We start from the raw sequence: 23,583 nt of genomic DNA on the forward strand, positions 1-23,583 counted from the left end.
ATTTAAGAGCAATTAATGAAATAAACCTCATGGGGAAAGGAAAGAGTGGTCCTTCTTTCACCAGAGAAAGCTTATGCTGCTTGTCCTATGTCATTGCTATATATATTGCATTTTACCTACTGTAAAAGAAATTATTGTAGATATTATAACAAAATTAAGGTGTTTTGTAAGTCACAAGAAAAACCCAAACAAACACTGCAGATAAAATTCCTTCTTCAACAGGTAAATAGTAAAGCAAGGTACTTCAACAGAGCCAAGGCCTGAGAGGAATGCTGGAGATCAGAAACACAGCACTGAAAGCTTCAAGAACTACCATAAACACATTGAAATCCCATTCCCCTCCCAGCAAGGGAACCTCTCCCTCACTGATAGTGGGATGAGCACACCACATCTTCCAGCTTTTACAGTGGTGGAAAAGCCTACCTGTGGAGGTGAGCAGGGCTTATTCCCACATTCAGTCCTTAGCAGTGACCTACCACAGCCAGGATAGCACACATGCCACAGCTCCCTTGTTTTGGCTCTATATTAGCCACCAAAGCACCTTGTTAAATGCAAGTGGACTTTTTATTGCCAAAGCAATGCCAGAGAATGCCTCTCCTCGTCACCTCTGCAAAAACCAAACTGCTCCAAGCCCTTGTCCGAGGGGGCAATGCCCAGCTGAATACAGCAGTAAGCTGTCTTGTAGGGCTGTGGTAAGCAGGAGGTCTGTAAAGAGCTTATCCTCACATCCTGTAATCCCTGCAGGGCATACATACTACTGGTTTAAGGGTGGCTGCCTCAGTTAATATTTAACTCTCTGGCTTTCCCCAGGTCCACAAGCACCAAGCTGGGTTCTTACTTCTCCAAGCTCCACCAGGAAAGTACACAACAGGTAAAACAAAAGATGGGGCTAGAGACCAGCTATATTGCACACACCAGAACCCAGCCAGGAGACAAGCTACCTAGAGCAGTCATCCAAGGTCTATCCAGAAAATGGTGCTAAAGATAAGGCTGCCACATGAGCCCAAAATCCATCCAGCAGGTAGAGCTGGAAACATGGGATGCTGTAGGGCTCAGCTTAAATGGGTTCCTGGAGCAACAGGCAAGAGCATGGCTGGAGGCCCCATCTGAGGCCACTCAGGGCAATTCAGTCCTATCAGTGCTCTCAGGGCTCTGACACCAAAATTAATGACCTTCAATACATCATGATGGCAACTTCATTTTTCCCTTTTAGAAAACTGAAGGAGATTTGTGAATACAGGATAAATTGTGTTGCCTTCTCCTTATTAAAGGTGTTAACTTTGGAAGAACAATGAAGGAGAACACATTCTACACATTCTTCCAGGTGAAACTTCTCCAGGAACTTTTTTTTTTTATACCAACTGTAACATTAACTTGCTGTAAAGACTAACAGCTGAATCCCCTGTCTCAACCAGCCTGATGAGGAACAGACCACAGCAGTGGGTCCTTAATCTCACAGTCTTAAACCACCCAGACTTAGTGCCCACAAAATTCCCAGAGCCAAGTTTCATGGCTCATCTGTATTTCGCATTAGGTGCACCTTACAGCTATCAGCAAACACAAGGATTTTTCAAAACCTGGTCTGGAGAGTGTGTGTTGGCACATCCAGGTGTGTGGTGTGGTCACTTAGCAAGCCCCAGCCACAAAGGGAGGAACAGGGAGGCTCCTGGAGAATAGATCAGCTCCACTTAGAAGGTGCTGATGGCTCTCAAGAGGTGTCAAATGACAAGAATTTGGAGAAGAGGGGGAAGAGCTGGCAGACGGAGGAGTGAAGACCATACAGGTGGCCGATTCTGGAAGGACAGCTGGGTGCTGTGGTCCTGACCGACCTTCACGGGGAAGGAGGCAGGTGCCAGCAGCAGAGGAGGGAGTGCAGAGAGGTGTTGCATGACCCGTTGGGGCAGCCCAGGGAGGCAGGCATCTCCGGCACCCACTGCTTTAGCACGGTTGCCACCTGCTGGCAATGGGCTCCCCAGGAGGAAAAACCTCTCTGAGTGCAGAAAACAGACTCGGGTGATACCACCTCACACACAAAGTGTCTAGTTAGCTGCAGTGCCACTATTCATTAGCATTAGGGCTGTAGGAGAGACAATACATTTTATTAGGTGGAAAACCTAATATATTTCATTAGGTGGAAAGGACTTTTCAGGTGCAAGTCACCCGCTTTAAAACTTGACAGTGTCATTGCTGGAGCTTTTCCCCTTTGAATCATATGTCATGTTTGTCACAGAATCACAGAGTGCCTAAGGGTGGAGGCACCCCGGAGATCGCCCAGTCCAAGCTCCCGGCTCAAGCAGGGTCACCTACAGCATGTTGCCCAGGACCATGCCCACTTGGGTTTGAATGTCTCCAAGGAGGGAGATGCCAAAACACCTTTGGGCAAGCTGTTCTAGTACTTCACCACTCTCACAGTAAAACTTTTTTCCTGTGTTTAAATGGAATTTCCCATATTTCAGTTTGTGCCTCCTGTCCTGCCGCTGACACCGCTGAGAAGTGTCTGGCTCCCTCTTCTCTGCACCCTCCATCAGCCATTTACAGATATTGCTCAGATCCCCCCAAGCCCTCTCTCCCTGACCATGGGGAGCCCCATCTCTAAGCATCTCCTCTTACAACAGCATCCCGCCTGCCTCTGTGCTTTTCTCCATGTGAAATGCTTAAGACAGGAGTGTTGGCTTCTCTTTGCTGTCATGGGGTGCAAGGCTACAAGGGGAGAAGGGGCTTGCTCTGGCCAAGGCCCCCTCCCATGCTTAGGAGGGGCTCCAGCTCCCATCGGTGCACCGAGCTGGCCGGTCTGCCACCCAGCAAAGCGCCCAGCGGGGCCCTGTGTTTCAGCCCAGCAGCACTAAGCGGCACTCTCTGCTTTCAGCTCGGCATTGCCGGGTCTCCTGCAGCGCTGCTCAGCCTCGCACGCAGGCTGGTCCTGTGCTTCTGCGAGGAAAGCTGCAAACTCAGGCTGTCCCTGCCCGGGCAGACCCTCTGAGCACAGCACCCGAGGCCAGGCTGCTGCGGCTGTTTCTGGGAGAGCAGAAACCACCTTCAGGGAGGCACTTGCCCACTCGTTGCACACATTCACCCCAGGGAAAACCTGCATGCCCACTCATTCGTTTTAATTTCATCAGGCCGCTGGGGCTGGCTTGCTGCAGATCACAACAGCCCACATTAGCCACAAATTGCAGGCTGGAAGTGGGGAAATAAATCCCCTTAACAATTCACCAAATAAATCCCCTTCTAAACCAAGCATCCCTCCCAGAGCCTGCAGGGTTGCAGGAAGCTGAATGAGGGACCTGCATGGCTACCTCCTGTCCTAACCACCTTCCCAGACAGCCGTGTATCAAGTGGGGAAGCCAGTTCAGCCCCAAAGCTGGGCAAATTTCCTTCCAGGACAGTTCAGGATGTCCTAATGAGTGCAAAAGTGCCAGTTAACCTCTCAGCTCCCTGGTTACAGCGGGAGCTGAAGGTTTTCTTCTTGCTCCTGCCCACTGCAGCAGCACAGAGGAAGGCAGCAGGCTCCTGCCTGCATCCTCTCTGGGAAGGACGTCACCTTCCCCGCTCCAGCTGCACCCACAGGACAGACAGCCATGGAGGACTTTGCTTCATCATCCCTGGGAGAGGGAGAAGAAGCTGTTTTCCACCCCAGACACAGGAATTAGGGCTCATACAGGGCTCATATTCCCGCCGCAGGCTTTAAACGCAGACATCTGAGATAAGAAGCGGGGATCGGAAATTACTATTGCTTTTTAAGTCTTCGTGCTGCAGCAAGTAATAATGGCTGTTTCAATCAATTGTCCTCATCCAAGCTGTGCTGCAGCTTGTTCCCCCGCAAAGCTGTAATCCCCCAATACTTATGCAGCCTCCCACTGTCTCCTACTGCTGGTCACGATTTCGGGTGGGAAAAGAAATAATACCCCACTGAGAGATGAAGGCCCAGCTCTCAGAAGCATCTTTAGATGAAAAATAAAAAGAAAAAAGAGATTAAAAATCTATGAGCAAAAACCCAGAATATAGAAAATATGGAGCAGAAGCATCTCTAGAGGATACTGTTAAAAACAATCCAAAAGAGAGAATTTGTCCCTCTTCTGTACAGCTTGACTTATCCACCTGCCTTGTCACCTGTGGGATGCTGGGACCCCCTGGGTGTCATGCGCTAATGTGCCACTGGTGGTCCCACTACAAACCCAAAGAAACGGTGACCCTCCAGCTTTACTGCTAGTTCTGGGAGAGACGAGCCCCGGTCAGTGCCTTCAGACGGTCTCAACACCTCAAGGTTTGACATTCCCAGCTGCTGCTGAAGAGAATGGGACTCCCCAGGTCCCTTTCACTGTGAGTCAGGAGTTCACCTGAAGACCCCCTGTGGGCCATGGGGTCACAGCGCTGGCAGCTCCCTGTCCCATGCCTGAGGCAAAGCATGCTGGGTCTTACCCCATCTACACCACCACTGCAATGGAGGCCGTGCCAAGAGCTGTTTCTGGGGTGATAAACTCTTGATCCAGGGCAGCTCTGAGGCCTCCAGAGGAGCTCCACACTTGCTGTCATCATGGAGTGACAGGACACCAGGCACCCTCCAAGAAAAATAAGCTTTCCAAAGAAACCCCTCTTGAAAAGCCACATGCCACATTGCCGCATTTCTCTTCCCCCACGTCATGGTTTTAGCTGGGATGGTGTTTAGCTGCCAGCTAAGGCAGAACCACGACACTCCACCTCCCTTTTGCTGAAAGGGAGGAAGAGGAGTTAATTTAAAGGCAAATGCCAAGAATAGTGACAGTAAATATTGCCAAGAGTTTCTCATTGGCATATGTTTTTGGTAAGTGGATATGCAGAGGGAAAGATCAAAGCTGTCTGAATAGCTTTTAATTACGAGCCTCAATTGCTCTATTTTCTCTCAGAAAAGTATTACAATTATCTAACAAAGCTCTTTGAGTGGAATTAGACACTAGCCTGAAGCTTCAAGAGCTGTTTAGTGGCTATTTTCCCTTTAAAAAAAAAATCTGATGTCTAGAGAAAAAACAGGCACTCCCGTAAATGCCTACAGCCAAGTCCAATGCTCACTGGATAAACAGAGAGAGGCTGGAAAGCTTTTCCTGGGAGGAGGTGAGCAGCCTGGGCTGCACTGAAGGCTGATGGTGGCTCTGGTAAAGCACCCACCACAGTGTCCCCTCACTGGGCATGGAGGGGGGCTCTGGGTGATGCCACCACCATCCCATGTAGGAAGCGGGAATTCCCAGAGAGGGGAAAATAAGCTATAGTTTGGGAGTAAGACCTTCGACAGCAGGCAACTGTCCCCATTTTCAGTTTTCCTGAGATATTTCTTTCTCTGTCTTTCCCCAGGACTTCTGTACGTCCCCATCATCTCCCCTTGCTCCGCTGCTGCCCCTGCACAACTCATGGCTGAAGAACAAGACACCTTGGGAGTTTCCAAGGTCCAAGCCATCCACTGTACAAAACTCAATAATGCAGCTGAATAAGGAAGCAGAGAAATAAGGATTCAGTTTCATAAACTTAACCCTCAAATGCGATCAGAGGCTGGTAATTAATAAAGTCAGGTTTCAACGCAACGAAAAACCTCCCCTGAGACTCAACCTGCTTCTGCTTGGTATTGATGGAAATACTATGAATGTAATTACATTTCTCTTATCTGTGCAATGGAGGCAGTGGACTTCTCTGTGCCATAGGCTGCTCTTGGCTGAGCTTCTTCCTTCCAAGCTGATCATAAGCCAGGGAGGTGAGGCTGATTGATAGCCACTGTTTCACAGTGGACTGGACAGGTCAGAGCCGGGCAGCTCATCATACACCATCCTGGCAGATAGCCCCAAGGCAGAAGGGCTCAGTGGCATGGCTAACACTCACTCGTCAAAAGACAAGAGGCAGTTTTCCAGCCAAACGCAGTCTAACTAAACCCCAGTGTGGATGCCAAAGCAAACTGCAGGAAAAGCAGCCCTGGTCAGCTTTCCATACCCACCTCTGAGCTGCCGCAGGAATGCACAGAGCTAGGATAAACACCAGCACCAGAGGTTGGGCTCATTTTCTGCTCTTTTAGGCTTAATCCCTGCAGGCAGGTGATTATCTCCGGGAATTTTCTCTGTGGTTAAGCAAAGCAAGAGCAGTGCAAAACTGAGATGAGGGAAAGTCCAAACTATTTGAGCAAATGCCCTGTGCATGCGGAGAAGTTGTTAGTAATGCCTAACATTGAACAAACATTAAATAGCCAAATCACAACACGGGATTCATTTCACACAGTGGAAATCAAGCCGAAAAGCCATTAATCTTGATTTCATATTGACTACATGGCTTGTGTTTTTATTCCCCATCACTGAATGAATCAGCATGGAACGAGCTTTTCGGAGCACTCGCTGCACATGGCAGACTGAAAACACACAGAGAAATCAATGTTTATAGAATGGACAGAGCCAGTTCAAACTTTTTCTGGTCTCCTCTCTGTGGCCAGGAGAAAGGTGGTCTGATGTAACCAAAAACCAGACTGTGGGAAGATGTGAATTCTGTCAGTGGTTTCCTCGGAAAAAATCAAGTTTCCTGCTTGGTTTCTTGCAGATTCATCCTTCGCTTCACTATGCTGAAAATCTGCTGTTTGGCAGGGCTGGTGCTGCTCAGCTCTTGGCGCCAGCCCATCCTGCCTGGCTGCAGGCCCGGCAGGGAGGGAAGCAGCGGGTGCTCTCCCTAACCACTGCAGGCTTGCAGGAGGACTCCATCCACACAGGCGATACATCCCCTTGCAGCAACAACATATACTGGAGGAAAAATACCTTTTGCTGCAAGAGTGGGCTGGTTGCATAGGTTATGAGCCCTCCCAGCAATAGCTGCCTGTATGGGCTCTGCAGGTAGGATTTCCCACCCAGCACCTATATACTGCAAAAAGCACAAGGATTTGAGAGCAAAGCAGGAGCAAGAGGCAAGGATGTGTATAACACCACATTATACAGACCCACAAATGATCCAACCTGCTCATTACTCAGGAAGATCCCAGGTTATGTCATGTGCCAGCACAGAGGGATGGGGTTTGTTCCCAGAGGCCCTTCCAGCAGCCTAACCATAGGGGGGACCAGATCCCCAAGAATCCGTACACAGGGCGTGTTCTCCAGGGGTGATCCCAGCTGGCGTTGAATATTATTGTGCACTTTCTACCCCAAGGAGCATTTAACAGTGAGTTGTTGGGTTGCTGAAGCAGAAACCTTGTGTGTAGTAGGAGTGGCAGCAGGTGGGGGCAAGGGCTGCCTGTGTCCCCCAGCACTACAGAGAGCCAGCATCACTGTTACTGCAGGCAGCTGGGATTTCACTGTATTAAGGGAGAGAGGGAAACCAAACTCAGTTTACATGGTTGACTAGCATCATCGTTGCCAAGATACATAACCACGTTGCTCTATTTATTGATTATTTCATTCTGTCATGCAATTTACCCAGGCTTCAGGGTGCTGAAAAAAGGAACAAAGAGAGTTCATGAGCTGTGAGGCTTTTTGACCTAAAGTGCACCCACCCCAATAGCAGTCCCTTTTCTTGAAAAAAAAATCCATAAAATTCCTTCTTTCAAAATGAGTTATGGCCTTAACGCACCTGTTACCACGCATTTTGAGGAAAGGTGGCATGTAGCCCCAATCTAAAGGGGTAAGAGCACAGGTGCTTGCAGCCACTGTGGGCCACTCAAAATAGATGTGCATCAGCTCAGCCATGGCAAGGAGGGGCTATAGATCCTGTCACATCACACCCCCATCCCCAAAAAACCCATGTGTCAAACACCCATTGGCATCATACAGCATATGCTCTATTTTCTTACAGTCTATCTTTGTTCCTTGTGCACCACAATGACTCTTGGATTATGGGCTCATGCTGAAGCCTCAGGTCCACCTGCCATTTCCTCTCCTTTATTCCAGCCTCACCACCTCATAAGCCTTTTTCACCGCGAAGCTGAGACACTTTTCCCTCCTGCAACCCTCCATCTCTCCCACCTCAGCTGCATGGTTCCCCTCAACACAGGAGAAGGCCAGGGAGTAAGAACTGGTTCTTCAGGCAGCCCTGGCCAGGGCTTGGGAGGTGAGGATCAGGGATGTGAATTACCAGCTGATTCTGCAAAGTCACAGCAATGAAGCTCTGCCACCAGAGAGGTTCACACAGAAACACAGCATTAAGCCATGAATGCAAAATCAGGGCTACAGCTCAGGATCTGACTGAAGGACGTTCCCCCTGTTGAAGGAAGGAGAAATTTGTTTATGCATATCTACAAAAATAGCTGAAGGAAAGCACAGGGAAATGTGTGGGAAAGCAAACTGGAGTTTTTCTGGCACAGCCCACTTTGCTGCTACTCTAAGAGTCCCTCTTCTGAACAGGTAGCAAAGACCACACTGGCATCAGCTGCTTCTGGAGATCCTTTTCATTTAAACAAAGAGGCTGTAACTGTGGAAAGCACCCATTTTCCCTACAAAGCATTGCAGGGTGAGAGGCATCCCATTCCGGGCACACATTGTCCTACCCAGAAATTATATTCCAAAGCACCCAAAGAGAGATCAGAGCCCAGTTACAGCTCCTTAAAGAGTTAACAAATCTTCCTCAGGGGGAAATAATTAAAAAAAAAAAAAGAAGAAGAGGAGGGGGAAACATATTTACAGTCTAGTTCCTCACGAAAACACCGTGGGAAAACAGACATGGGAACTGCTCATCATCAGAGAGCATCTTCATCAGGGCAATTCCCCAGCTGCAGAGCAAGGGGTACCATGTGAGGCAAACGCAGCTTTTGCCTTCTGCAGTCAGGACTTCTTCCATCTGCTAAAATTGTCATCAGCGTTGGAGGACAGAGGAATTCAGAGCAGGTGAAAGGCTTTGTGGCTCCTACGGGCAGTGGGCAAGAGGAGGGTGATTTCAACTGAATACTCACCCAGACAAACTAACCTCATTCTTACCTGCAGCTTGGTAAAGGATAACTCAACACCTCCCTGGGTAAGTCCTTCCCATGGCATAAAACCATCCAAACTTCACTAAGGGTACAAATTTCTGCTTTTAGAAATTGTGATTCATGTTGGGGGAAAGTTGTTGGCTGAACAGCCTGGACAGGGAGAGAGGAAGGGACATGCGCACCAGCAGAGCAAAGCACCCTTCAAAAGGCAGAGCTTTGCTCAGATGTGCCAGTGCCATGAGCCAAGGAGCTCCCTGAGGGAGAGCTCAGCCCCCAGCTCATCCATTCCTCTGCCTTTCCAGCAGTTGACTCAAGCCACCAGCAGGGAAGACACTTAGTACATTGATAAATCTCATAATACTGAATAAAGCACTTTGGTTTATGGTTTTGCTATAAGAACACACTGCTGGGTACTTATAATTAACTGAACTAGAAAAGAAATAAAGATTTCAATTCTTCCCCACCAATTTTCTTTCTCTTTGTTGGTTTTTTTTTTTTTTTTAAAGAAAATCACCACTGCTAATAAAAACCCTCTCCTTATACTTACCTGCCTGGGTAGGAATACTGATCTCTGTGCAGAGAGAAGGCACTTTCCATATTGCACATCTCACCAGCTAATCCATCTTTCCTGGCTCCAGGATAGGGCTGTGGCTTTATTTTCAGAGCAGTTCTGTAATTCAGTGTTCTCCATGATCATGCCTAACCCCATAACTTCTGAGAAGTGTGTGGGGAGTAAGTGGAAAGAGTTCAATTTTAATCCTACCTCAGACTTCACCTCTAACAGCAGGCAGCTGCCAGCATCACTGCCCTACCTGCACGGGAGAGCTGCCTGTTGCGAGACCCAGAGTAACTGTGGAGGCTGGCAGGGTGTGTGCAGCTCACACTCATCTCCAACTACTGATTTTCTAGCATTTTCACATTTTCTGTGTCCAGGTTGCCTGCAGACAAAGTTGCCTGCATTACAGAAGTTCCCACTGGCCTCAGTAAAAAGGGATGGGATGCTTCAGTGTTATTGCATGTGCTCAGCAGTGGTTTTGGCTAGAAAAATAAGCCCACGTGCAAAGATCCCAGCAGCGCTGGTGTTGAAACAACCCCTTGATGCACACAGCTAAATCTTTTGGACTCCACATCATTCAAAATACAGGGGGGGTTATTTTCCTTTATTAATGCACACAAGTAGCCACCTAGGAAATTGCAATTTACACTGTGGTAATTGTAAAATCATACCAACACAACCATTTCAGAGGAGAATTAAAAGAGCCTGCACTTCAGCCAGCCAGCCGATTGCAGGCCTTTAATTCCATAGGCACAGTACAATAAAGCTTTTTCTTTCAGGTTTTTGTTGCTCTTATAACAAACTCCACTGAGCATTGAACAGAATGCCTAAACACATTCACTGCAAGGGCCACAAAATTACCCAAAAGCTTAGTAAACGCACATTTATTGAGTACTTGATTATGTAAGATCATTGCAGCATAGTCATTATAACAAAATTCTTACTTAAAAAAATGCCAAACACTGGTGTATATTTTTTAGGTGACATAAATCTATTTAAAAATCCAACCAAGAACTACAAAGGGAGTGCGGCTGTGCCTTAGCCAGCCACTAACAAACACTCTCCTGCTCCCCAATAGCACTGCAAGAAAAGCCCAGCAGTCACTTCCCAGCTTCACGTACAACCGTACCCAGCACTCTGTCAGACCATTCGATGGCTGATGGGCTGAGAAGACTCGAGGTTGCACCAATGCTGTTATTGTATCCACAAACAACAGCCCACCAAACAAATTTTTTCAATGGCACGGATACAACTTGCCAGCAGCATGGTTCTCAGGGAGCTGTTTTTAGCATGCTTGGGGGTTGTATGAGATTTCCTAGTGAGTGCTTGGGGATAAACACCCATTCCAAAGTGCTTAAAGTGCCCAGATTTCCTCCTCCCCTTACATTATTCGGGGGAAGCACTAATTGCAAAGTTTGCCTGGTATCCCTCCAGATTCCCAGTCAAATGCTAATCAGCATGAAAATCCTCCCAGCTTGAGCAGTTTACAAGGGATCTGGGTCCTATACGTGGGACACTAGATTTGCATCTATAATTTAAGCCCAACCATAAGGGAACCACTCTACATAGAAATATAACATTGGATTCTTTTATACAGCATATATAAAGAACATGACAGGATTAAAATATTGGCAAATCAATACATTAAAAGTACAGAATCTCATAGACCAGAGCACAGGAAATATATTCACATGAAATCTGTACAGTCCGGACAATGCTGCCGGTTCTCGCGTTGGAGCTGACCTCCCATCTCCAAATGGAGGTCGTTGCTTTGCTTCCCCATCAGCACCACTGGTCACCGCTGCCCAGATTTCCCCAGGGTTTTGTGCTACAGGGAGAATACAAATCTGCTGTCCCTGCCAGCATGGAGGGAATTCAGTGGTTAAACTCTTCGGGAATGCTTTCATTATCAAATGAAATGACAGGGCATTTCATTTTACACAAATCTCTGACCTACTGGGAGAGGAAAATCAATCTATGGTCAGCAGGAGGGGTGGTACCTCAGCAGCATTTCCCAAGTGCTCTCAGCATTGTGGATCTCGCTTCATTAAAAAAAAAAAAAAAAAAAACAACAACAAAAACAACCCCACCTTTTGTATGGTTTTGCCCCACTTACCTTGCACGGAGCAGGTGGGACTGTTTCAGGCTGCCCCTCCTACCAGAAATGTCCATGTCTTCTGGAGGAGCTCCTGTTCTGACTTCTCCAAAATGTCTTTCCCCTACACATAAATATATGTATGCATAGGCCACTTCATTCTTTCCTCCTCTCACTGAGGAAGATCCCCAAGGCATGCTTGGCAAGATGAAATCCTACTTTTTATCTGTACCTATAGCACTATAGAGATGTGTATATACAGACTCATTCTGTCCATTATTACAATGGAAATACACAATTTTAACAAAAAAGCAATAGCAGCATGTAAACAAGGATCTGTGTTCATTTCACCCATCTTTTTTTCCTCCTCTTCTGAGCTACATTCATCAGTTTTGACACTCCCTTCTCATCACCTTGCTCCCCTCTCAAGGGTTTACTGCAGACCCCTTCCACAGGAGCTGGCACTGGCCTCCCCAGGCTCCTCGCCCCGGCTGCCTGCCTTGGGGCAGTTCGGATTTCCCTTTCCACCGGCTCCCTCCTCTCCCTCCCCACATCCTTTCTTTTGTGATGTGATGACTCATCCTGGAGACCATCTTGGGTTTTCGTCTGACAGCTGCTGCCCACTTCGGCTTCAGCAAAGTCTGATCTCAGGGTGATACTGCGGGAATAAAACCCGCACCCGAGTGCCTGGTGAGCCACGTGAGCTGTTAGCGCCTTAAACAACTCTGGGAGGAAAAAAGACATGGAATAGTTTGTATTTTGTCTGTCTCCCAGCAGCAGAAGTGTAAGTCCCAGCAGCAGTGCCCATTTTTAAACCCTTAATTCCCAAATTCTCGATAAAGTTGCAAACCCCCAGGGTTTTGCAGGAATCAAAGAGCTGATTTCAAACACGTTCCTTAGCGCAGGGTGCACTGGAATTAAAAATACGTCAAATGGGCTCACTTTTTCTGCATGCTCTTGCAGTATCCAGTTTTCCCAACCCCCAAATTGTTTCCTCGGTTTCTTGCCTCTCAGTTTTGAGGTCCTGCTAAAGAGCTGTTATCTGGGTTAGCTCTGATGTGGGGGTGGTTGGACTCTGCTGGGCGACAGCCACCATGGGAATTTCCATGCCTAGTCAGGCCGGATTGTTAGTCCCCTCTGAGTTCTTGCAGGCATAGGCCACATCCTTGGCGATGCTGCACATCCTGTTGGACATCTGGAGCTCGGTCCTGAAGGCAGTGGGGAAGCAGAACTTCTTGAAGCACGCCTTGAAGTTCTCATCTAAGAAGGCATAGAGCACAGGGTTCAGGCTGCTGTTGGCATACCCCAGCGCGGTGCAGAAGCAGGAGATGGCCAGCTCGAGCTCGCTTTCTGCCTTGGCACCCAAGCACTGGACCAGCACAAAAATCTGGATGGGAGTCCAACAAATGATAAAGACTGCCACCACCACCAGGACCATTCGGGTGATGCGCCTCAGGTTTCGATCCTTCTCCTTGGAGCCTGAGAGGACACGGACGTTTTTGAGTCGTCTGATCATGAGACTGTAGCAAATGGTGATGATCAACACAGGGATCATAAAGGAGAAGAGAAAGACACAGATGCCAAACACTGGATCCCAGTAATCCACAGGTGAAGGGAGTTTAATTAGACAATCTATTTCTGCAAGTCAAAACATAAAAAGGAAGGTAAGATCAGCAAACCCATATCAAGAAGAAAAGAAAGCACCTACACATTCAGTTTAGTTTAGGCATGTTTAATACTGGGAAAGCAGTAGCAGTGATGCAGAGAGGCAAGTGCAGAAAGGAAAGAGCGGAAAGAGTTAAGATGGCTTTATAACAGAGAGCTCACCACACTGATGAAACTGGTACCCCTCTCCCATGGCTCCCCAAGCCCATGGGCTCTCCTGGCCACCAACACCTCCCACCCGTTGGATGCATTTTTACTGACCATTGTTTTCATTCTCTGCAGATCCCATCACCATTGCTGGGATGCCAAAGACGGAAGCCAGTGCCCAGATGCAGACGTTCACCACTTTGGCCTTGTGGGGAGTGCGGATGTCTAGTGCTTTAATAGGGTGACAGATAGCAATATAGCGGTCCACACTCATCATTGTCAGGGTGAAAGTGCTTGTGAACATGTTATAGTAGTCTATAGAGATGGCAATCTTGCAGAGGACATTGCCAAAGGGCCAGAAACCCAGAAACGTGTCTGTACCCTGGAAGGGTAAGGTCATCAGACACAAGGTATCTGCCAGAGCAAGGTTAAAGATGTAAATGTTGGTTGCTGTCTTCATCTTGGTGAATCTGAAATGGAGGAATAAGCGATGGTTAGAACTCCACCTGGCCATAATAGGTAAGACACTGAAGTCTACCAAAGAGGGCATTCTGCCACTTTAGGAAGGAGGTGCTGTATTTTTCTTACGTAACAAGGGATTGACCACCACCCTTTCCTTTCTACCTCCCACATGCTTATCAACACACAGCTCAGCCCAGCTCCTGCAACAATACAAATGGTGCCTTCACAATCAGTTTCATGGGCAGAAGCTTATTCCCTTAGACTGTAAGTGAGGACCACGAAAGCCTGAGGATGTCAACTCAGACCATGCTTTTTCAAAAATTACTTCAGTAAGGCTAATCTAGGATTTCATCACATATGGCTTCATTATTATAAATATTGGTGAGAGCTTTACCTGGTAAGCTGATTTGAAAGGCATCATATGGTCCAGGAGTAAGTTGATTAGCCATTTTGTATGGGCTCATAGCCAAAGACAATGGCTAATGTGAGCTGTCAAATCAGAATGGGTAAGATGGCCAGCGGCAGCTAAAAACTGGTGAGGAATGAGGTTTGTATCAGAAATCAAAATATCACAACAGATCTTTCTAAAGAAACGGGTAGTTTGCAGATAAAGTCATGAGTCAACTCTACTTCAAAGGGTTTTGTCATTTCTATAATACTTTTATTGCATGAACTGACCACTCCAACAGAAGATTCACCTTGCTTTAATGGTAATAATGTCCTTTTCACACATGGGAAATGATGCAAAGAAAGATGTGATCGCCTACCCAAGGATACATGCAGAGTCTGCAGAAATGGAAACTCAACAGTGACTCTGTGATTGAATCTAACATTTCAGCTCCAGGATGTTCCCCTCATGGGCAAAATAAGAGCTCAAATAGGTATAATTTTGAAACTACAGCTCATCTATAATTTACTATACCAATAGCCTTTGCAGAAATGTTGCCAGAAATGGCAGCCAATTACGTGTGTTATTAACGGAGGGCAAGTTCATTTGAGGGCAACACTTAAACCCATAAACTACTGCACTGTTTCCAGTTTGATATGTGTTGGAATATTATGGGGTCTGATTTGACCTAAAAAGCTCTTTTTGTCAAATTGATTTTGAACAGCAAACCTACAACTGCACTCTCAGCACCGTACCCCACCTCCCCCCAGTGCTCTGAGCTTCAGCTCTTGACAGGTTATTTGAATGCTTGGAGGAACATTATCACTGCCACACTCTGAACTCTGTTGAGATACATGGTGAGATAGCCAGGTTTGCAAGAACAACAGCCAGGGGATCCACAATCCAGAATATAAAGTCTGTTTTTTACCCCTCTTAGAGCTCTAAGCTGTGCTTGTATTAGAAGTCAGATGTTTGAAAGTGGCTTGAGAAAGCAAGAACAAATGATCCTACATTTGACCTTGAAAGGCAAGGGAAGCTTTTGGAGCAGGTGAACTTTGATGCAAGCACTCGAGGTCCCCATGTAAGCCTGAGTCAGGCTCTTCCTGACCCAGAAACCAGAGCAGCTGAGCAAGAGAGTGGGTTCTTAGAAAGCCAGCCCAGATCAGATGAACTTATATAACCAAAAGCTGTAAAGGAAAAATACCAACGTCTTTCCTATTGTGGTGGGATGAACAAGCAAAACACTTTGCAAATCCAGCACAAGCAGGCAACTGCCAGGGCTTCAAAGCTTTGGTACTTGCTAAGCAGAATTACACAGAAACAGACAGGCTCCAGTGCTGTGAACCCCAGAGCAGCAGCATCTCAGGATAGGCGAGTTTTGCTTTTTTGTTTGAATCCTCGCAGTTGGCATAAGCAAGGCAATGCACACAGGGAGCATGAGATGGGGCTGTGAATGGATTCAGACACTTTCCCCCCCTAGATCAACGGGGGGGGTAATTGAAATTAAGAAATTAAATCACTGTTCTTTAACAGCCCACACAAAAATAAGTATTGTCAGCTTAGGCTTCAGGAAATTATTCCATCACCTAAGACTGTGTTAGCAAAGGACTCCTGGGAGCTGTAGTCTTCCTCTGTTTACCACAGACCTGGCTGGGCTCACCCAAGCTTCCCAGAGGTCAAGCTTGTTCCAGTCCATCCTTCCAGAAGGTCTGGACTTGGAGGCAATTCATCAACCTGCCTGTAACCCTCACTGCTCTAACTGATGTTACAACTTGAGGGAATAACAACTGCATTTTTGAACCATGATGGGCAACTTCACCACTGTGAAACAGAGAAAATAAAGTTGTTTTTGGTGTTTTGTTTTTTTTTAACCAGTGGGAGGAAAAAGCAGCAATCCACCCACCTCTACCACCCATCCAGCATCGACAGGGGACAACATTGCCTCCAGGCACACTCCTGTGTCCCCAGAGTTTGAGGCATCTCAGCTAATCCTGAGCTTAGGGTGTGCAGATTGCAAACCTTCAGCTCTCTCTTGCTCCCCTCCACGCCAGGGGACCTTGCTGGTCCCTCTCCTCCAAGACACTTCTCAACAAGAATTCAAAGTCTAGGTGCAATTGCTCAGCCTGGTCCTGCAAAACCTGCTCTCCCCCAGTGCACATATCCCTCTCCGCTGCCCCTTTCCTCACTCCCTCCTAGGTGATGGCAGAGTTGCCTTCCCTCGCTGCCTCCAATGTGGGAACATGCTGGGGTGGCTGGCCCACTGCTTACCTCCTTCAGCCCACCTTCAAGTGGATTTTAAGGCCAACTTGTGCTCTTAAAAGGTGGGAAATTAATTTACACCTAATTAATTACTTCTAGCTCCACTTTCTCTGCATGCTGAGAGCCAACAGCCATTATCCCAACCAATGTTCCCAAACATTTCCAGAATGTTCAGTACAAACAAAAATCAATTAATCACTTATCTGTGGATTAACCTTTTTTTCTTTTCCTCCGGGAACTGAAAGTGTTCTCTTTTTTAATCTGCACAAAAAGACAAATTAAACTCTCGGGCTTTAGGAGGCACCTAAGGTCCCCATAACAGCACAGTTCCAATGCGGATAAGCCTGTGGACTCCATGGAAGACATTAGCTCCCTGCTGAGCCACTTTCTTGCACTTGGTCACGAAGGCAATTTCCTAATGGAGCATCTCCCACAGGGCAGTTCTCAGCTCTCCATCCAGCTCCACCTTTCTCACAAAAGTAACAATTGCTTTGCTCTGCTCTCCTGTTTTCCCAGGTGCTGACACCTAAGAGGAAAAACACCTGAATATCAGCTCAGCACTCAGCTTCCCCCTCCTTTTTGCTAAGTGGACCTCAAGCAGCATTACCTGGAATAAAGCTGTGCTTCACTGAGGGGAACCCACCTTCTGGGAGAGGAGGAGATGGGTAGGAAACAGCTCTTCAACATACTGGCCTTTGAGGTCCTGTCTTAACAAGGACAGATTTTGTCCCTGGCTGAGCCTCAGGGCAAGCTGCAAACCTGTTGTCTTAGTAGCACTCCCTCCTTTCCACACAGCCACTGTGAGACTGCAGGGTAGCAAGAAGCCCCAGGGCTAAGGACCAGCTGGCTGCAGCAAATCAAGAACCCAAAATGGGGCTACAGATACCAGGGGCAGAGGGACCAGAACAAAGCCTTCAGCCCTGGGGAACCATGAGCATTATCTCCAGGAGCTCTCTGCCTCTTGATTTTGATATTCATGGTCCATCTAATTGGAATGCAGACAGTGGTGTCACCTTGAGCAGCTCCCTCCTTTCCCACCCCACGCCCTGGCATCAGTGACAGCATTTGCCATCCTCCCTGGACAGGCACAGGGAAGAAAAACAGAACAGAAGAGGCTCAGGGAGGATTTTTGCCAAGCTGCTCCCACCCTCTGACAGTGGAAATCAGCACTGGTTCACTGACATCTCTGCTCCCAACCTGCTCTTAGCTCATAGGTTGTATGAAGCTGATATTTGATCTGGCACGTACATCATGATTGGTGTCCTCCCAGCCATACACCCACACCATGCTCCCCGTGTCCCTGCTGCTCTGATCACCTTTTCAGAGCCCCCTCATCCTGAAATTATCCAATTAAAGCCAGTTTATTCTTAATGGTTCAACGGGCCACAAAAAACCCCAGAGAATTTAAGAAGGACAAATTTAAATCACTGTAGATAGGTGCTACAGCAAAAGCAGCCAGCAATGCCAGCATGTTAAAGCGTAATAATTACCTGGCAGGACGGTGACGGACTAGCAGGGGTTAAGGTGTCTGCCGCCAGCCAGGGCGAGCAGCAACACTTTGGGACAGATTATTTTCTTGCCCTTTGAGTCTCGCTGCTGTGTCTGAGTGACACTGGTGCCCTCCCTCCTCAGGGTGCTCTCTGGGGACCAAACTGGACAGGGATATTGCGTGGCCCCAATAGCTGCCATGCTGAGGGCAGAGGCTGGGTAGCTGCTGCTGCAAAAGCCTCTGAAACTTCCATAGGGGCTCACAGGGATGCTCATGCAACCCCAAGCAGGCACATGACCACCAGGAATGGTGCTTCAGTCGAAGGAGGACGTTTGCCAGCACCCATCCTGCAGCCAGATGCTCTCTTTTCTGTTCATGTGCTGGACTTGCCTCTGCTGAATTGCTCATGTCCTAAATGCTGCTGGGAATTGCCCAGGCCCTAAAAAGCACTGGGAACCAAGTCCCACATTAAACATCACAGAACTACTGCTGCACATGGGTAGTTCCTTTCCACTCATCCCACCAAAGCCGGGGGAAACCAAGAGCCCTCCAGCACACATTGGAGTCACAGGAGTTGTGTTAGCAGGGGCCACACACAGCTGCTATGGGCCATGTGGCTGGGCCCAGCTCACGCAGGCTCACGAGGGCCTGGAAACTGGGGAGCTGCAGACCTGCCCTTTGCAGAAGGTCCCCCTCCTGCTCACCTCACCATCCTCCCCGGCTCCAACCACCCTGCACAGCACAGAGCCCTTGGCATGGGTTTCCCTTCTCGACAACTTGCAACAATTGTCTCTGGGGCTTTTTTGCCGGGAAAAACTAAAAGGGGGGGATCTGGAGAGAGATGGAGTCTCAGATGGCCCTCCCGGTGTCTGTTGGGTCAATGTCGCATTAAACACTCGATTTCAGCTCTGAGACACAGAGCTGGTCGAGGCTCTTCCCTTAGAAAGCTTTCTATTAAGAAAGCAGCATCTATGCAATGTCATAATTAACTTTGTTTTCCCTGCCTCATCACAGCCAGCTGCCTTACCCTATTCTCAGGGATTGATGCAGTTTTCAAGCAGAATAATGGCTGGTGCAGCCATCCCCAGGCAGGCACCTCCCCATCACAGCCCTCCTCCTAAAGCTTCACCTGCAAGCAGCAAATAAACCTGCAGAGGCCTAACAGCCCTAATCTACCTAAACAGCTGCTTCAAATGCTCTGAAACAGTGCTCTTCGACAGAGAGCGCTGAACATCCCCAGTACTTTGCTAGGCTCCCAACAGAGAGCTGCCGTGGCAGAGAGAAGTGCCCTAGAAACAAGGCATGATTCCCACAGGGTCTGATCCAGGCAAGCAGAGCCAACATGGAGGGAGTCCTCCAAATCATCACTGCTGAGCATCGCAGCAGCATGATGGAGCAGGGGACAACGGAGGACTTCCTGGGCCAGAAGCTGTGTGTTGGCCCTGGCCTCTTCCCTGGCACAGCAGTGGAGGCTTGGGGGTCTGTCGCACCCCATGCAGCAACACTTTGGTTGCTCTCATGAATGGGTCAGCTTCACCTCCAGACCCATGGCCCATTGGTCATCCAACGCCATGGCCATTGCAAGAACGATACATTCCCGTTCTCTTTTCTTCCTAAAACCAAAGCTCTCGGGCATGCAGCATTGCAGCATTCAGTTAATAGGTAAGAGGGACTCAGGCTCAGCAGCCTGGTTTCCCCCACTCTTCCCCCAAACCCTGCCTCGTGCTGTTCAACTCCTTGTTTCACATTCATTAAAAAACAGTACAGAAAATATATGCAGAAGAGAGCAAACAGCAGAAGGAGAAAGGGGGAGGGAGGCATTATCTCCCCTGGCAAGGAACTCCACAATGAGCAAGCAGAACAAAGCCGCAGACAAGGCAGATTTCCACAATAGGCCCTTTACTGTCCAGGAAATCATGTTCCTGACGAGAGCCCTTCTCAGTCTTATCCAATTAGCGCTGCTCAGCACTAGAAGAGGATTGACAGTCACATGATGACTGTCTCTATAAATTAATCATTCCAAATGTTAAATCACTCCAAATATAATAGAGATGTAGGCTGGGTTCTACAACAGAGGGGAAAACCCAGAGGAGGCTTTGAATTTGTATTTTTGCGTGAAATACCGGGAGATTTTAAACTTTTCCCTCAGTACTGCAAAAAACTCATTCAAGAGGAACAAAAAACAAGCCTTCCTGATGCCTCCAATTTCCTCGAGTGCTGATATTAGAGTCTTTGTATTTCCCAACTCACTCTTAAACAGGAAACAATTACTGTCTATGCCACTGCACCATTCCTTTTCTGGAAGATAATACACCGGTTCCTTATAGATTGTGTTGCATGCTGAAGTCTGATTATCCCTGGTGAAATATAAGCACAGAAGGGGGTGGGAGAGACAAAAAAAAAAAAGAGAACCCCAAAGAATAAAAACCAAGAAGCCACCACGAGCTTTAGTAGGGTGCACCATAGCTATAGATGATCGGGGTGCAGCACAGAGGGTTTGACAGTTGTTTTTCCCATTAATGGAGGAGATATATCATTAGAAGTCCCAAATCCCCATGTTGACTTACCAGCAACATTGCTGAAAAAAGATGCTATTTAAGGCATGAAGCCCAGAAGCACCAATGCTCCCATCTGGGGAGAAAACTTGTACTTGAGAAGTCATCAACATCTTCTTTGCATGGCCACTAATTTGGCAGCTCTGTGTGAATCTGCATACATGACCAGGGTCAAGAGTTTGAGCTATCGAGTCCAGCTTGTCACCAAACCTGCTCCTGACCTTAACAGAAGGGCAAGGAGGAAAAAATCCTGGGCAGAAATAATCAGACATCGTAGCTCCTCACCAAACCAAGAAGGGTCATTTCCCTGGGTATAACTCAGCACTAGTCTCAGCCAGTACTGAGCTCCCAGTGGACGCGGATGGAGAGAAACAGTAGTTTCTTCTACATGTGTTCTAGCTCAGTTATAACTTCCCCAGCACACATTATTCAAGTGGCCCCTCCAGGCTCTCATAGAAGATTTCGGGGAAAACAGGTGTGAATAATAAATAATTAAACCTTCTATTAGCTCTTTTGTATATATAGGGATTTACTGGATAAAGGAGAAACAGAAGTGGGAAAGGGCTGTGGGAGATGGGGGTGACATCTGCTTTCAGTTTTCTATTGTCTAGAACCAGTAAAACCAGAGGACACACAAAAAAACTAAGTTCCAAGGGATATGCCAGTGTTAAATCTCACTTTCTTTTCTTGAGTTCCATTTATCCGACCAGAAGGTATCAAAGCCAAAAAGGAGCAGAACAGAAGCCACCATTTTGAAAGCGTAGCCTCACATAGCCACGGCACACATCCACCCCGACCAGGATGCCGGTTTGGGACATCCATATTCTTGGCGATACACCAGTCACAGCCCCAGGCAGGGGCCAGCACGGTCCTACCATCCACATCCCACAAGACCTTTGCACACAGATTTCTGCCAAGGTTTCTCCTTCTTACACATGTCTAAGGTTCATGCATGGGGCATGGACTCCTTTCCCCTGCATGCACACTGGCTGGCATTCCCTGGGAGCTGCATTGCCGTGGGACGAGGACTTCTCAGTCCCAGAGCCTTACTACTCACCACACTTACACACACCCACAAACTCCATGCCTACTTGAATGGTTGCTACTACATGGAAGAGAAACACGAGCTCTCCAAACTGTCACTGCTGCACTGCAAACCTCCTCTCTCCATCCCCAAATTCCCCAGGGCTACTGTGATCCCTTCTCCCTGCCATAACTCCTCAGCAGAAAGAGCACAGACAGGCAGCCTGCTGAACAGTCACGTTGCTTTGCCCTTGTAGCAGAGATTTAGCCACCGTTCACCAGCCTGTGATACCAAAGATTTCCTTTTGCAGCATCTCCCCCAGATGAGTTGTGTGTATTCAAGGGAAAGATGCTTTGGAAGCAGCAGGGCTCCTGGCAGGAGCAAGACTTAATCTCATCAGTGTCTGAATATCTGCTAAATATTTTCATCCTCTATTGGAGGAGAAAACAAATTGATCCTGTTTTTTCTGTGCTGGCAGCACCCACCTGCACCAGGATTCTGCTCTGAGATGTGTATAAAATGGAAGCTCATTCCTAACATACAGAGTACAGAGATCAGAAGGGGGTTGCTGGCCATTTGACTCAGAATCACAGCCCTAAGGGTTGCTAAACTTATTTTGTACTTACGGGGGGAACAGGGTTTCTGATTCCAGGAAATAGGGTGGTTTGAGCCACAGGAAAACCAGACAGGGACACTTAAAATACCAGGAATCCTGCAGGGAGGCTGGACAGTGCTGCTGGACTGGTGCAGGCTCCATGCTTTTCTCCTCTGCAAAGGTCCCCCTGCTCTCCCCACTTCAGCATGAGGAGCTGGAGAAGTTGCCCTCAACTCTGCAGCATCCCATCACATCTTATTTATGTCTACAGTTTCCAAAGAGTTGGAAATGCTACATTTGTGATTTTTCCCTTGTAAGAGTAAGACTGAGCCTCCCAGCAGGCTCTTTCCCTTGCAACTAAATTCAGCTTTGGAGAGCTCCAGCTCCCAGATGGAGCAGCACCTGCAGCCACAGCTGGGGTGCTGGACACAGCACAGGAGGGAGAGATCCTGTTAAAGATCCAGCACTCCCTGGCAGCGGGATGTTCCCAGAGCTTTTCCCTCCCCAGGTACATCCAGCTCCCTGCCTGGCAGTTTGCAAAAAGCCCCATTTTTTGAGCAGATCTGATCCCTCTGTTCCATTCTCTGGGTTAAACTTTAGGAGGCACCAGAGGGCAGCTGAAAGCTGGTGGGAACCTTCATCACAGCCTAGGAAGGGAGAAAAACAAATAAAACCAAAACAATAAATGGAATGCCACACCGCTACCTCTAAAGCGCATCACAATTGCCAGGGAAGCGCCTGCCTGCTTCACCCGCAGCAGGGATTTAGGGGGGAAGGTCTGTCCCGCTCACAGCCCTCCCCCGAGCCTCCCTGGAGCGCTGCCTGCGTGTCCTACCTGACAATCACATACATGACGGAGCAGTTGCCCACCAGCCCCACAATGCACACAATGGAGTAGACAACCACAATGGTGATCTTGATGCTCAGCGGCAGGAAGCTGTCCCCTGTGCCGTTGTTAAACCAGTTACTGGGGAGAAAGCTCAGGTTCAGCATGGAGGAGTCATTCAGCAGCTTTCTCAGGTCAGGGTCTTCCAAAATATGGGCAGGAAAGAGCGGGTCCATCCTGAAGCACCAGCCTGTGCCAAAGACCTGGGGCACCAAAGAGACAGTTTTAAGATCTGCTGATCAATCAGGTAGCGCGGGACCATAGCAAAGCATGTGCGTGAGAAACGCTGGAGGAAAGGGATGATTTATCGCCGGGGAGAGCACAGCCCCCCTCAAACCTCCCCAGGAGCATTTTAATGGGATGCAGCCCTGAGAGCTTGGTGCAGTCTGAGCACACAGGGAGCTCACGCATATCTCCACACCGCCAGCGCAGGGGACATGCGGGCTGCACAACGCCATCCCTCCCAAGCGCTGGATGCTCATACCTGCCTCTCCCAGCCTTGCCGGGTCGGTGAGTCCCCGCACGCGGCTTGGTGCCCCCCAAACCTTCTCTCCCCCCGTTCCTCC

The 23,583-nt window shown here is 48.2% G+C and overlaps 1 protein-coding gene across 1 annotated transcript; it reads right to left on the reverse strand.

Moving 5' to 3' along the window:
- Nucleotides 1-10,045: 10,045 nt before the first annotated feature.
- OPRL1 (opioid related nociceptin receptor 1) lies at nucleotides 10,046-23,298 on the reverse strand. Its single transcript, XM_009507807.2, has 3 exons — nucleotides 22,967-23,298; nucleotides 13,474-13,829; nucleotides 10,046-13,185 (listed from the first exon to the last, which is right to left on the reverse strand). Exons 1-3 carry the CDS (start codon nucleotides 23,191-23,193, stop codon nucleotides 12,662-12,664), a joined length of 1,107 nt encoding a protein of 368 aa, XP_009506102.2. The 5' UTR covers nucleotides 23,194-23,298; the 3' UTR covers nucleotides 10,046-12,661.
- Between the last annotated feature and the right edge of the window lie 285 nt (nucleotides 23,299-23,583).

The sequence above is a fragment of the Phalacrocorax carbo genome, chromosome 14 (assembly GCF_963921805.1).
Source record: "Phalacrocorax carbo chromosome 14, bPhaCar2.1, whole genome shotgun sequence".
NCBI classification, from domain to species: Eukaryota; Metazoa; Chordata; class Aves; order Suliformes; family Phalacrocoracidae; genus Phalacrocorax; species Phalacrocorax carbo.